Genomic DNA, 15645 nt, shown 5'->3' with positions numbered 1-15645 from the left:
TAATCACTGTTCTAAACCTTGAGTATATATATAATTTAGTTCCATATGAATCAGCTATAAGTGTCCTGATAAGAAAAAAATACTGATCATTTTAAAAGATATTGTTTTCATATAAAGGGAAAGAAACCATAACAAAATAATTTCATTTATTCATAAAACTAATAAGCACCTGCTATATGTCAGCAATGCTGAATATGAAAACTGAAATGAGGTGTCCTAATCTGAAAGATCTTGCAATAAGCTAATTGGGGAGTCATATGTGATATAATTACTGCATAGTGTGATAAATGCAAAGGGCATTAGAAAATGATCCTAACACATCCTATAAATAATCCATTCAACTTTTTTCATTTATAATAAAAAACGATTGCTCTATTGATCTTTCCAATACTAGCCATTACGATATAATTAAAGGCAATAGCGTATTTCATTGAGAAAGTAATCAGAGGCAGTGGACATACTTTGGAATAGATTTCCTTTTTCAAGAACTGTGGTCAGGTGGGTTTGTCATGAAAGCCTCTTTGCAGGGTCCATGGGATGGATGACTTAGCATTCCTTAATGAGTCTCCTGAAGAAGACCTGTAAACAAGAGCACTACACTATCTGACCTCCATTCCCTAAAGACTGACTTGGGGTACCGTGGATGGAAGCTTGAGGGAGAGAGGGTCCTGTGAGTCTAGAAAATGCTTTATTTGGAGAGAGGAGAAAGGAGTCCTAGTTTTGGTCTTGTCTCCTCTCTACCCACACAGACATGCACAAAAGTTGGAAGATGTGTGAACTTTTTCTTTACTGCTTATGTCCATTGTGAGTACCACCAAAACCTTGGCCAGTTTGTCTACAGCACCCCAACAGTTTCTTAAAGATTTATACAACTGGTGTCAGTTCCACAACAATGTTCTATTTCTTGCCAAACATTTTGAAAGGTCTTGCTAATATATCATCAAGACGGGGAAAAAAAACAATACAAGTAGACACAGCCTCAGAAAACAATATTGGTAAATTCTGTACATTACTGCATACACTCAGATCAGTTGTGATCTTAGTGGACCACATATTCTATAGCCCCAGTGCACTAGACTGCACCGAGGAAAACAGCAAATAAACCACTCTATCCTCATTTTCCTAACTAGAAACAATACAGAGCTGAATGCGTTTTTAACTACTATGTACTGCTAAGAGAGTCTACTCCAACAGAAGCCAGCAGAATAGAGTGGTTCCTGTGAGAAAAATATAAAGACATGTCCTTCTGCTGCTACTGTCAGTGAGCTTGATTATGTTCAGGCCTGAATCTTCCAGTTCTACAATGTGAAAGAAAATACATTTTGTTTTAAATGTTCATTTCCTCAGGTGATATTTTTACTGAAGACATGCCAAAATATTGTTAGTGCAAAAGATTTGTCTTATTGAGCGGGAAAATCAGTTCTACCTCTCTTTAATATAAAAGGTGTCCAAATATATGACGAAATTTAATTAAGCTCTTAAGATTAATTAAAGATTAAGATTTTTGGATTAAGTTGAATGGATATAGATTTTTAGGGTGTGCCTATTGCTAACATTTTACTAATTTAGTAAAGCTAAGAGATAATGAGAATAAAGCTAGCATGTCAGCAAAATGTTAAAAACAAAATACCCAGACCAAACACAAAGAATAGAGTTTCCATTTCTAAAAAGTTAATTAAGGCAACTCCTTCCCTTAATTACCTTAAGGGGGAGGAGAATCAGTGGACGAGTGGCCTAAAGTCTACATTTACCTTAAATGTAGAGCTGGGGGACCAACTCAGAGGTAGAAAGGAGCTTAGAGGGCTTCTTCCAAAATGCTAAAAGTATGTGCTTCCCACTCCTTCAAGATTCCACACATGGGGAGCTGGGCCTGTATCCCTGTGGAACCCAGTGGAGAAACATCTGTCCAATGACAGGGGAATGTTTTCCACCTCCTTTATAAATGCATGCAGTCTGTGCTCATGTATATTTACACAAGCCTGCTTTCCCTACAGGGAGGAAAAAGTCAGACTCACTGACGTTGTTTTTGACCCTCAAACTGAACTTGGTACATCAATGTACATTTTAATTAAAGATTACTTCAAAACTATTTTTTATTGAAAGGCTGATTCTGAACAAATGCCTTCACGGTTCAATTAAAACTAATATATGGTACTAAACAAAAAACGTACACATTGCTTCTTTCTGTGTTTGTCACAGATGTTTCCTCTCTTTTCAAACACGTTAGAAGTTACTTGAGCTTTAGTAATTTAAAAATAGACATTAAATGCATTTATACATTGTAAATAAAATCCACTAAGAATGCTGTGGAGTACTGTGCAATGAAAAAAGCAAATTTATACTTAATTATTTAATTATCTTTCAAGCCTAATTAGTATCAATAAAGTCAAATCATCTCTTTTTGTTAATGCAAAAATAACTTTCCAGCAGGGTTAGAATGCCCTTAGTTTCAGAAACCTTTAAGAAATGTGAATCTCTGTGACCCATAATTCACAGGAAATGTTCATTGAATGTTGTTTAACCATTTATAAAATACTTACTATCTTTAGTTAGAATATGGAAGCATTAGATTTGTTTGCATTAAAAAGTGACTTTTTTATGTCTAACTTTTATTCTGGAATGTGAAACTCTTTTTAATTAAAGTACAATTGACACACAATGTTATTTTCAGGTGAATAACAAAGTGATCACAAAAAGTCCACTATCCATCTGTAACTGTCCAAAGTTATTCTAATATTTCTGATATTCCCTGCGCTGTACTTTACATCCCTGTGACTTATAAGTTTGTGCCTCTTAATCCCCTTCATCTTTTTGCCCACACCCCTACCGCTCAACCCTTTGGCAACCATCCACTTTTCTGTATGTATGTTTTGTTCATTCATTTTTTTACTTTTGAAAAGTGAGCTTTAAAAACAGTAAAAATAACTTGCTTCACCACCGTTAAGATTATGATTATGTTTGAATAGTTGTAACAACAACTATTCAAAGGTCCCCTATGTGCTTCAAGAATTTTTAAAACTTAAAAAATATTTTTAGTCACAAAACTCTGGGATGATCTTATGCAAATGCTCTTAATTTTGCTGTGTTAAACCCAACCTCAGTCTAATTAATTTTATAGGCAAAATAAATAAATAAATATGTAAGTAATTTAGGTATAATGTTAAGATTTTGATTTGCAGTTCCCAAAGAACCCTTTTGATATTAGGACACAGCACCCTTTACAAAAAGAAAAAGCAATTGTGGTAAGCAACAAAGTTTTTAAAAACAATCTTAGGTAGCTTTTGTGACTTCTAGTCTCAACTCTGTCCGTGGCTTACTCTATAAACAAGAATTATGTTAAGATCTAATTTATGAGAATTATATTTTCCATTCCAAAATGTTTACTTTGAAAGCTGAATCTTCATTACCTGAACAAATTTTTTAAAACAGTAGAACCATTTGAGATGAGAATACTATCAGCCCACTTTATGGAAGGGGAAGTGAATTTACCATGAAGAGGTCCAGTCAGAAGAGCCCAAGGTGACATTATGGCTGTGAGGCAGAGCTGGGACTTGAATCCAAAAGCCAAGATCTCAACTACTCTACTAGGGGGGTCTCAAAAACACCAAGTACAGGGAGGTTAAAGTAAGGGAAGGAAACCAGTGAGGATGAGATTGTGGTGAATTGGAGAGCACATGTTCAACTAAAGGCAGCTGTGAGCACTTGGCTCTAAAACAATGTAGCCAACCAGATATGCTGAATTTGAGAAATGAGACCAGCTGGCAAGCAAAATATCTAGATTGTGAAATCAGTTGATTTTAAAATATTGGATCAGTTTTTTTTCTTTAAAATACTATTAAAAGAGATACAGCGCAAAAATCTACTAATGCTAGTAAAGATATGGAACAACTAGAGGTTTCAGGCACTACTGGTGGGAATGTAAAAATAGTACAGCCACTTTGGAACATAGTTTGACATATTCCTATAAACATATACTTCCCACATCCTACTCCTAGGTATTTTCTGAGGTGAAATGGACCTATACTCACACAAGAAGCCAGACTTAAAGGATACATACTGTATCACTCTAGAACATTCTGGCAAAGGCAAAACCATAGAGGCAGAAGAGAGTACTTCCCAAGGACTAGGGGTTGACTACAAAGGGTCAGCACAAGGGAATTTGAGGTGTGAGGTGGAAAAGAATATTACGGAACTTTATTGTAGTAGTGGTTACATGACTGTCTATGTTTATCAAAATTTACTGAACTATATACTCCAAAGGGTGAATTTAACTACTTAAATTATATATTAAATAATGAGGGAAATAATTGAAAGGTGAAAAAAGCACTGATTATATAAAACCTTTTGTGTTATAATATGTATACATATATACAACTAAGCAATATATTTTCTTCACTGCTGTTGGATTATTTTACATTATAAAGACAAAGAGTTAAAATGGCAAATAATTTGACATATTTAGAAAAAGAAACAAGTATAATTTTAAGACCTGTGAAATTTACAGCACGCTAAAGCCATGTACTTTCTGGGAACCTAGACAAGAATTTCAAAGAATGATATACTATGAAAATAGTATCTGGATTGTTAATAAGGAGTCAAGTTAAAAGTATGCCCTTTAGCCCTGGCTGGTGTAGCTCAGTGGATTGAGCGCAGGCCTGCGAACCAGACGATTGAGGTTCGATTCCCAGTCAGGGCACATGCCTGGGTTGCATGCCAGTTCCCTGCAGGCCAACTCCCAGCAGGGGACGTACGAAAGGCAACCATACACTGATGTTTCTCTCCCTCTCTCCTTCCCCTCTAAAGATAAATAAATAAATAAAATCTTTAAAAAAATAAATAAAAATCTTTCTCTAAAAAAAAAAGCATGCCCTTTATTGAGATAATAGATTTGAAAAGTGTTTTGCAGATTGTGAAGAACTGTACAAATATTAAATAGAATAGTATGGTAAAAAAAAAGCAATAGGATCAGTCTGCTTAGCTTAAATCTTGTCTCTGCCACTCACTAGCCGTGTGACCTTGGACAAATTTCCTCAAGTGTAAAATGTCAAATCCTCAAAGGCTTTGCACTTAGTACATATAGTTAAATATGTTATTTGTTACTAATTTACATAATGTTGAAAATGTGAAGATTTTCATCTATTTTTAATTTAACTGCAAATATTGGTTTCTTGCAGAAATTAGAACAAATCTAGAATCATCACAGTATTCAGAGAGCCTACTTGGATTGGCAGCAGATAGGACAAAGGGATGGTGGGCAGTGGTTGTACTTGTTCCATCAGTCCTTTCTTTGGAACCTGACTCTGGCAACACAGCTGGCCATGGGCCAGCCATTGTTAGCCTCCCTCTCTTGTGCCCCCTCCAGCACTTCACCTCATAGAGTTGGATCAGGGTGAGGATGTGAGATGCCAAGGGTGCAAAATTGAAGGAGTTCTAGACACATAGCCCGGGCTGAATGAAAAATCTTTGTTTCTGCTTCCTTTAAATTCTGAAAAGATATACACAGTTTGATAGCTAATCATTAGCTTTACTACTGCTATTGTGTCCTAGATTCTGTTGCTACCTGTTTCGGATAATTGTTTTTGAAATAACTTAACCCTTGTTTCCCTCTTCTATTAACAGGAATCTCTCTTTGAAGGAATCTGAAAGGTTGTGATAAAAAATAATGTACATGAACCTAACTGTCTCCACACCCCAAAAGTAAAAAAATTTGTTTGTAACAAATGAGTCAACTCAGCCTTAAGAAGTCTGAAACGTTTGATTTTTTTCACCCTTATTGAACTAGGTAGGCAACATCATCTTTTATGGTCTGTATCTTTATGGTATCTGTCTTCATTATATGAGAAAAACCTTTAGGTTCTTCGTTTCTTCAATGAGTCTGAAACACTGCTTTCCAATTGCTTTCTTCATTACATATTATTTACTGGGAAAAATAAAGATGTGCTTTTTCAGTCATTAGAAAGTAAACCTTTTTTGAACCAATGGTGTGGTGTGCTTCTAAAGTGTAAACCTAATTGCAGTTACTGAGTGGGAACTGACCTAAAAGCCTGAGGACTATTCTGATTCTCTAACATACTGACGTATGGGACGAAGATCTACTCAAATGCCACCATTACTATGTAGTATTTGGTAGTTCCAATGTGAAAATTTGTTGTAAAGTATGAAATCGTGTCGCATATACAAGAGCAGTTTTATGAGTATCATAAATTTGTTATTCCGTCTTGACCCCAAGTAAGAATTTTACATGTCCTGCCCTTCGAACTGTAGGCACTGTTTCAAGGATATACTAATTAGTTGCTAGAAAATCTTGCGCGTCCCCTCAGACTTCGCCTCTGGAGGCGAGGGGCCCCAGACGCGCGCGGTCCGCAAAGGGCTAGGGCGCTGCGGGCCTCAAGGCGCCTGGATGGACTGGGCCCAGGGCCCAGCCACGCTTCCCGTGGGCCCCCCGCTGGAACACACCTCAGCTAGTTCCCCGCAGGGGGATGTGGCCAGGACGAATTTTCCGGCCGAATAAGACGCAAACGGAGCCGGGCAGGGGCATCGGGTGGCCGGTCAAGGGTCCGCACACCGGGAAGAAGCGACCGCAGACCCAGGGCTGCTGACTCAGGTTTGGGGAATTTCCCTGTTTGGCTGACGGCCGGAACGTTCGAGGGAAGAGCGGCTCATTTCTGCGCGGCTCACACGTCGGTCACGGAGTACCGAGGTCGAGGGTCTAGTGCTTTAAGCACTTCGGGTGACGCGGAAACATTTACCTCAGGGGGAAATAAGAGCCTAACGAAGCGCAGCGGCACACTCCACACTGCCGCACCGAAAACTGAAGGTCACGCTCCACAAAACGACAGGTCCCGCCTCAGCTCGGCGCTCGTCTCACAGGCGCCGGGGCTCTTCACCCTGGTGACTCCCCGCGTCTCCGTCGCGCAGGAGTCCCACAGCCCAGACTCCCGCCCGTCCCCCTCCGACCACCCACCCCGCAGGCGCGGAACGTAGAGCTCCAGGGCGTCCAGCCAAAGGAGAGTCGAGTCGCGCGGGGGTGGGGCCAGCAGGACGCCCCGCCCCCCTGGCCCCTCCCCGCCCCGCCGGACGGTTTGATTAATGCTCTTCGGCGGCTGAGGAGGTTGCTTAGCCGGAGCAAGGGCCCCAGGACAGCACTCCAGGTGTTCGCAGACCTCGATAGGGCTTGGCCGAAAACCAGTTTGTCCCGCACCCACATCTGGCCTTGGGGACGCCCGCAAAAAAGGCGCGCCCACCCGGGGCTGGAAGCGGCCGTCGACTTCGGTTGGACGAGAATGAAGTGACTGGCGCGGCCCTCGCCACGCACACCCGGCTCGACGCTCCTCGCCTGCTTGCACAACGGGGCAAAGCCCCACACGGTCGCTCGGGGAAAGGTGAGGGCCGGGGTCCGACTCCTGCCGCGTGGCGCAGTCCGGGACCTGGAGGGTAGCGGGTTCCTTAGTCCGACGTGAGGCCAGGGGTTCTCCACTCCTGATGCAGAAATTACCGCGGGCTCCCGCCGTTGTCCCCCGTGTCCCGTGCTTCGGTAGCAAGTGGTACAAGGGGCGACGGGCGTGGGTACCACGCTCCGCAAAAATGGTCAGTACCATCTTTACTGCGGGGCTGGCAGGATAACGTTCCAGAAGCGCGAACAATTCCGAAACGGAGATTCCTTTCCCGGCAGGGAAGCGCTTTCGCTTAATTTGTCGGCGAAACGGTGAAACGTAAAGCCCGCACGGCCCCTTCCTCGGCTTTCTAAAAAGCCCAGGAACTCTCAGTCCCCAGTCTCCCTAGATGTGGGGAGGCAAACGCGTTCCAATCAAAGCAAATTCTAAGAACTTGCCGAGCACTTCAGGCGGCCGAGCGGGTGCGCAGGAGTGGCGAGGGGGCTTCGCCTCCTCGAGTCGAGCTCCACCCGGTCCCCAGCCTCACTGCGCCTTCGGTCCTTAGCAGGGCGCTCGGCGCGAGACGTCGCCATGGACCGCTGCGGCCCAGCAGGCAGCCCCCTGATCGCCAGCGCCGAGCCCGCCGCCACTCGAGAATCGAGCCCCGGGCGGACAGGGTCAGGGCCGACGGGCACGGGAGGCGGCGGGCGCTCGGGGGGCGGCCGGCCCGCGGCAGCGAACGCAGCGCGGGAACGCAGTCGGGTTCAGACTCTTCGGCACGCCTTCCTGGAGCTGCAGCGCACGCTGCCGTCCGTTCCTCCAGACACCAAGCTGTCCAAGCTGGACGTGCTGCTGCTGGCTACCACCTACATCGCGCACCTTACTCGCAGCCTGCAGGACGACGCCGAGGCGCCGGCGGACCCTGGGCTGGGCGCCCTGCGCGGCGACGGCTACCTGCACCCGGTCAAGGTAGGCGGGCAGGGCGCACAGCGGAACTGGGACGGGGAACAGGGCACCTAGAATTGCCCCGTCTGCCTGCACTTGAGCAGATGCCACCGAACGTTCACTCCTCCCTCGGGGTGAGGCGGGGAACAGATGGGTAGAGGGAGCTTGGCCCGCGAGGTCCCCACTGAAAAAGGGCTCTCCTTAACCGTTCGCAGGTAGTAGTGGGTTTCAGGCTGCGGCGGCTGGGTAGGGGTGTCTCATGCTCCTTAGAGGATGCACCCTACAAGAGGCACCTGCCAGATAAGAGATTTCTCTGGGGTGCCTGGTAAGGTGCTTGGTTTCACATCCTGGTAATTTTTAGTATCCGAGGGTTTTTCTTTCTTTTTCCTTACTGATTTTAGAGAAAGGAGAAGGAAGGGAGAGAGGGAGGAAGGAAAAACGTCGAAGTGAGAAAGAAACATGGATTGGGTGCCTTTTGTGTGGCCTCCAAACGGGGACGAAACGGAGACTCGTGCCCTGACCGGGAACTGAACCCTCACCCTTCCAATTTCCGACTGGCTGGAGGACTCTCCGACCAATTTAGTCACACCTGCCCTGGCAGGCCTTTGGATTTTTAAGTGTTTTTAATTTACGCAATTACATTTCCATTGTCGTTTTTACCAGCTGTTTGAAAATTTTCACGAATTAAATATTCATGAAATATGGGGCAATGGAACTATCTGACCTTAAGTAGTCCTAGGCAACCGATGTTGCATTTTTTTTTTGTAAACCTGTAAGAACAAACAGATCATTTTGGGTTCCCACAGCGTAAATTTCAGTACGTTTGAATAAAGTTTAATTATCATGGACTATACAGCCACCAAGAGTGGTAGAAAAACTATAATGTGTTTATGTAATTTTTACAGTAAATTGGCATATATGTTGAATGAGCTGATTAAATACTATATTCAAATTTTGTAATGTACAAAGTTAGCCAAGAGAATCCGTTTTTATATATATTTTTTACCTTACATACAGATAGATTGGTTAGTATTTAGTCTCTGCATTGCCCTTTTCTCCTAGACTTGTTTTGAAATTCTACATTAATCTGGTTTTCTGTTCAGGAATATGCCATCTTCCCTATATTTCCTAAACTTAAATTTTCAAGTTTTTGGTTCCACCATTCTGAAGCATTTGGCCACACGCACACACAATTGTGAGTTAGCCTTAAGTATATCAGTATTCAATAAATTATTGAATAATCATTATTTAAATGTGGTAAAAAGTACACTGTCCAATATTAACTAAACTTAAAATTCTGTGGTGAAGTTTAACAAAATGTACTTCACAAATATAATCAACATGATTATAGTCTTACCCTATTTTAAATATTAAATCTAAAATACTTATGTATAATTAGTAAAGTTCCCATTCCATTCACGTATTATATACAGATTGGAGCAAAAGAGGGTTAAAGTTGTTCATATGGAAAATAGTACAATAATTAATAAATAATACAAGAATAAATTCTGTGTTTTGCAAATTCACAACTGTCAACTGACTTTTTCTCCCCGTTTAACAATCTCAGCTGAAGTCATTCATCATTAAATAAGGGGTTTGTATTACAGTGTGCGTTAGTTTGGTATTCAAATATCATTAATATTAGATTTCTTTGACTTGACATTTTTAATAGTAAGTAGACTTTACTACAAAAAGCATCTGTTAAATGCCTCTTTGTGAGAGATATAATTCAGATGAGAAATCAAATTGTTTTTCACCTTAGTTTCTCACACTGCTTTTTTGAATAATGTTAGAACTGTAATTTTCGGGTAACAATAAATTTAACAAATTTTTTTTTTGCTCTTGATTCAAGTACCAAGTGCTCTTGTAGTCCTATAACTCTTGAAGAAAAACTAAATCTCATTTGTCCTCTGGATTGATTATTTTGATTTTAAAAGGCAACCCCAGGGATAATGAAACAAAATCAAGGATTACCTCTTAATGCAATAGATGATGGTTGAACAGGTGACTAGTCTGTTTTAAAATCATTTACTGAGCGCCTATTATGTGAAAAGCACTGTGTTAGCAGAGTAAATACAGTTAAGGGTAAGGCTCAATCCCTGCCCTAAATGAACACAGGATAGAGACAAAGATGAAAATACACAAGGGAGAATGTTGTGTGTGCCATAAGGGAGCTATAACCATGTGCTGTGCAGGTTTACAGGAAAAAGATTTTATATACAAATTGAAACCATCCATAACACATTATTTTATAGTCACTACCTACCAAAAATGCTTAAATATTAATCTCTTTGATTAATCTAATACAAACAAAAATATTCTGATAATTTGTACTTTTTGATTAACTAAAGGTATTGTAACTCTTAGTATTCCAAGGACCTTTGAACTAAACTGATTACATGACACCACCCTCCAAAAAGGAAAGGCCTATTCTGAAAAACCTATTTTGAAAAACCTATTTTTCAGAATAGAAATGAAAATATGCTTTTCTATTCCTGTGCCTATTTGACAATAAATTTTATTACTTGAGAGGTTGTTCATTTTAAAGTGAATTTTTTAAAAAGTCACAATTAGAATACAAATATGGTAATTACTGAAAGATTAGAGCTGTGTCATGGCAATATATCTAAACATTTAACCTGGATGTTCTAATATTTGTAACTTCCCAGGTATAGCTTTTAGCTAGATAAAATGTTTAGATAGTTGAATTAGCCACTTCTCACTGTAGTTCTTTGACAAGTATAGGCACAACATTTACCGTGTATAGTTTAAAAATATCTTTAAAGCCAAGGATCTTGTTTTAGGCTTTTAAGTTTAGTTTGAAATTAAAACATTGTAGGTAGATATATTTTACTCCATTTAACTACATTCATTCTCTATGCTGTCTTGCTCACATGCACATATATTGTTTTATACAGTTATAATTCAAAGTCAAGTTATATTTTTATTGTTATAGTTAGCATTAATAAGTATTTTTTCATATTGTTCCTTAGACTTCCAAATTACAATTGTTAATAGCTATATAAGATTACATTTGCATTGAGGTTATTTGGAATTATTATTATTATTATTACAGATGGTCTTATATTTATTATAGATACTAACTTTTATATTCTTATTTAAATATTCTTTTTCAGAAATGGCCCATGCGATCAAGATTATACATTGGTGCTACTGGTCAGTTTCTGAAGCATTCTGTCTCTGGAGATAAAGCAAATCCTGGCAGTATTCCAGCAGACTCACAGCCTTAGGCTGTCCCCTTATGGGTGCTGAAAGAAAGTGGTGTCTATTGTTTTTAAATAGTATGAAATAAGTTTATATTTATTACATCAGACATAACAAACATCATTTTTGAAAGTTTACATATGAATCCATAGTTAGGTTTTCAGATTTATCTGTACAATCTACATAAATGTGGAGTGAAATAATCTTGTATAAAACACATAACTTATCTATTCAGTGTGAGAGATAGATAGTCTCTACTATATACAGTAGGAGAAACTATTGGAAACAAGAAAAGACACACAAAAGCAAAAAACTGTATATCCACAGAATGCACACACTTTCTGGTTCTTTGGATTACATGTCAGTGCTCAATCCACTGAGCCACAGCAGCCAGAGCAGAAACCTCATAGAATGCACACACTTTCTATAGTGTGTTTATTACAAACCAATCTGTGCTTAAAGTTGGTATAAGGAGCCATTTCAGTTAGAAGGTGTGAGATCATTTATTCAGTTTCAGCCGAATATATGTGAAAAGACTGCTAAGGTAATATGATGTTGCAGTAACCTCTATAACTAGTTATTTTTTCCTCTTACTAAGCTTGATTGGAGTATTAGAAATGGTTTGCTTCATAGGACTGGCTTACCCACCATCCTAGAGGGTTATGTCTAATTATGTTTCCAAATTGTGGAAGGCATCCGGAACCCCTGCATCCCAGTGTGAACAGCTGTGGATGGGCATCACTGGGCAGCACGGTTCATCACCCGCCTCCCTGGTCACCCCATATGCACCCACTCTCTTTCAGGTCCTAGACTAGCAGGTATGGCTGCAGCTACCCTAAAGAGAGTGAGCCCTGCTGACCCTCAGTCACAGCTTTGGCCAGGTTCCTGCCCTCATCAGTTGTTCACAGTCTACCTACTTGGCTATTATGAAATGGGAGAAATCCTGTCTGTTTTGGGAATTCTGGCACTAATCTGAACCTCGAGGGGGTCAGAGGACACCAAGGGACCATTCTGAGATACATCAGGTCGGATCTGAACCTAGAACCAGGGAAGGCACTCTGCTCTGGGCCTCTCCCTCCACACTGTATGTCAGGTGCCCAAGGATTATACTAATGGCTTCAGTTTTCAACAGGCTCTTGGGGCTCAGAGCTGTGAAGCAGAGATGTTGTTCAAGGAACATACTGAATCTCAAAACAGGGTACAGTAGAAATGCCTAAAAAAACAAAAAACTCATTCTCTTTTGTCATGTCTTTGTTGACTTACATTTCTTTTTATTTCCCTTTCTTGTTTTTTCCCCTCAGTCTCTTATTGTTTCACTTACCAACTGTAAAGTTCATTTATTTGTCAATGACCCTGTTTTAAAGTTGCTGAATTTGATTAAAGATTAGCAAATAGAAAGGCATATTAATGGGCTTGTTTGAATTAATACTGTAGTGGAACCACCACTTTATTTTCTTCTCACCTCAGTTTTTGGCAGTGAAATGAAATAAAAGACAAGGACAAAAACTATCATTCAGTTGATTCAGCTGAACATGAACGTGTTTTGGTTCATATCTGATAGTTGGGTATTTTTATTGTTTTAATGTGAATATCTGCTTGTAATGTGATGGAAGCATGTTTTTAAAAGAAAATATATGTAATCAAAGCTTTGTACATACTAATATGTAGCAAAGATATTTGTATATTTAAACATTTGTGAATATATTTACTCATGTGATATTGAAAGGGACAAAAAGTAAAATGAGAAATAGATTCAGCCATTTACTATTATAAATTACTGGCATAAGAAGTGCTAAGAATAATCTTCAATTGTAAGGAATGAAATCACAACTTCTTTAAAGTTACCTGAAAATGAACTGTAAACACTAAATTTATAGCAGGAATTTCAGAAAAATGGCCTTCTTGCTGGTGATCTCTTTGGCTGCAGTTTTTAAAGCACTTAATTGGGGAAAAATTACTTTTGTTCAATTATAAGACTTTGCTAAGTCATCCTGTGAAATAGTTACTTTGCCTTTACTTCTTATTTCTTCTTGTCCAGTTATAAAGGTTTTAATGCCAAAGAAGTATATTTCCATCATAGGTTTTCATAATAACATTTTAGGGAATTGCTAAATATGTTAATAGATTTTGGTAGGATGGAAAATCTCAGAGGAGAAATTGCATGTTTTCACCCAAAAGTTCAGGGGGGCATGCTGTTTTAATTGATGGTGCATGGTCAGGATAAGGAATATTACTAAAATAAAATGCAGTACTAATCTGAAAATTAATTTAGTATGTTAAATTTGCATCTGTCTCTGTAGCTATTTAACAAATACCTAAGGTACATTTTAAAATGTTTCTAGTAGATATCTACTTAGCATGAGCTTCTTTACCATGCTGTCCTTAATGCAGTATATATTAAGACTGGGAAGGGGGTATATTTGGATCAAAATATTATTCCATAATCTACAAAGGAAACCCTCTTGACCCTCTGACAATTAAATTTCTGTCAGTTCACTCAGCTCTTTCAGTGATAAGACATTAACTTAAATTCCTCTATAGTGATAATTTGGGGAGAGAAGGAAATGACTTTTTAGAGGCATAAGGTCCAACAGACTTTTAAAATATTGTTTCTTTTTCTGATTACAAAAAATACAGTGAAGTTTATTGTATGCCAATTATACATCAGTAAGCTATCTTAAAAGTGTACACATACCTCCTTTTTAAAAAATCCTCACCCAAGGAAATGTTCATTGATTTTTGGAGAGGAAGGGAAAGAGAAACATCAGTGTGAGAAAGAAACATCAATTGGTTGCCTCCCATATGTGCCAGATCAAACCCACAGCCTAGGTATGTGCTCTGACCAGGGATGGAACCCGCAACCTTTTGGTGCATGGGACAATGCTCTGACCAACTGGCAGCCCAGCCAGGGTATATACATACCTCTCTTAAAAAATAAAATTAGTAAAAGGAATGAAGTGGAAAATAAAAATCCTACAGTGGAGGTGGGTGCCTGGGATAAAGTTGGGGATATCTGTTCACACACTACTTGGTAATAAAAAGAGTGGTTCTGCATTTTTATGAGGCTTTTCAGACCCCAAAACTTCAATCTGTATACAGATAGCAGATATCCTTAACATTGATCTTATCTATTCATGGAGATTGTTTAAACTTAGAAGAAACTGGAAAGAAAAATGCCGATTGACCTTACTGAAATGCACAGTAATTACCTTAGTTGAAATTGCTTTTTAGGTTAAATTATTCCATAATTTCTCTTTCTCTCAAAAGGTCTCATTTTATATTCATGAAAGCAACTGACCAGTTATTGTCAATTAAAAAGAAAGTGCTCAGGTTCAAGTAAGGTTGGTAGCATTCTCTCTCCTTCTCTCTCTCTGTCTCTCTCTCTGTCTCTCTCTCTGGAATAGGCAAAGATAATTCTATATTTTCCAGCACGTTATTTAATCTTTTCTTTCATCCTCAGTGTATCATAATGTGATACAGTATATCATCATAAAAGATACACTTTATTTTCACCAATAACTTTATTGATTTCAGTATTTTGAGTATGCCATGTATCTCCTGCATGGTATAACATTGCTTGTTCTCATTTAGTGTCTCCATTTGATCCTTATCAACTTCAACAGGTCTGCAAGACCATGGAGCAACTGCCCAGCAAGAAATTTCCAGCGCAAAACTTCGCAAACCACATCTGACCATTCAGTTGGTCATGGCACCTTCTCCATACACTGCAAAAAAAATTTTGTGTGTTTTAGTTGTGTTTTTATGTTTCTTGAAATAATAAAGCATAATGTGTTGGAAATGTTGCTTATTTTCTTCCATCTTCAATATTAAAATGGCTACACAAAAATTCACCAATTTTGATGTTTTTAAATGAATGCTAATTGACAGCCATCACAATACAGTCTAACAAAATTGTTTCAAATGAAGTTAAAGATAATTAAGCATTACTAGAGCCATTTTATGGGGAAAAAACCCACAAACTTTTTGGCCAACCCAATAAATCAGATTTCTTTGATCCAAATTTACATATTAGATATCTTATTTTGAGAGGATGGCTTAATCTAAATATTTTTTCCTAATACATATAAATTATTTGCAGATG

At 39.3% G+C, this 15645-nt stretch overlaps 2 protein-coding genes and 1 long non-coding RNA gene across 4 annotated transcripts in view; 2 read left to right on the top strand and 1 right to left on the bottom strand.

Annotated features, from left to right (window-relative positions):
* The window catches only part of PPP1R42 (protein phosphatase 1 regulatory subunit 42), a 39626-nt gene extending 33706 nt beyond the window's left edge, over nt 1-5920 (top strand). For both annotated transcript variants that reach the window (XM_037058672.1, XM_037058671.1), the window contains exon 9: nt 5620-5920. In XM_037058672.1, the coding sequence (XP_036914567.1) occupies nt 5620-5653 (34 nt within the window). In that variant the 3' untranslated portion in view covers nt 5654-5920. The remainder of the gene's footprint in view (nt 1-5619) is intronic.
* The window catches only part of LOC118995534 (uncharacterized), a 48624-nt gene that overhangs the window by 14445 nt on the left and 18534 nt on the right, over nt 1-15645 (bottom strand). The window lies entirely within an intron of this gene.
* On the top strand, nt 7087-12078 carry TCF24 (transcription factor 24). The gene is made up of 3 exons (XM_037058673.1): nt 7087-7382; nt 7939-8342; nt 11456-12078. The coding sequence occupies exons 2-3, from the start codon at nt 7965-7967 to the stop codon at nt 11567-11569; spliced, it is 492 nt and encodes a 163-aa protein (XP_036914568.1). The 5' UTR covers nt 7087-7382; nt 7939-7964; the 3' UTR covers nt 11570-12078.

The sequence above is a fragment of the Sturnira hondurensis genome, unplaced genomic scaffold, assembly GCF_014824575.4.
Source record: "Sturnira hondurensis isolate 20B ecotype Veracruz unplaced genomic scaffold, ASM1482457v3 Scaffold0010128, whole genome shotgun sequence".
Lineage (NCBI taxonomy): Eukaryota > Metazoa > Chordata > Mammalia > Chiroptera > Phyllostomidae > Sturnira > Sturnira hondurensis.
The sequence above is the reverse complement of the archived record's forward strand: the minus strand, read 5'-3'. Positions and strand labels throughout refer to the sequence as shown.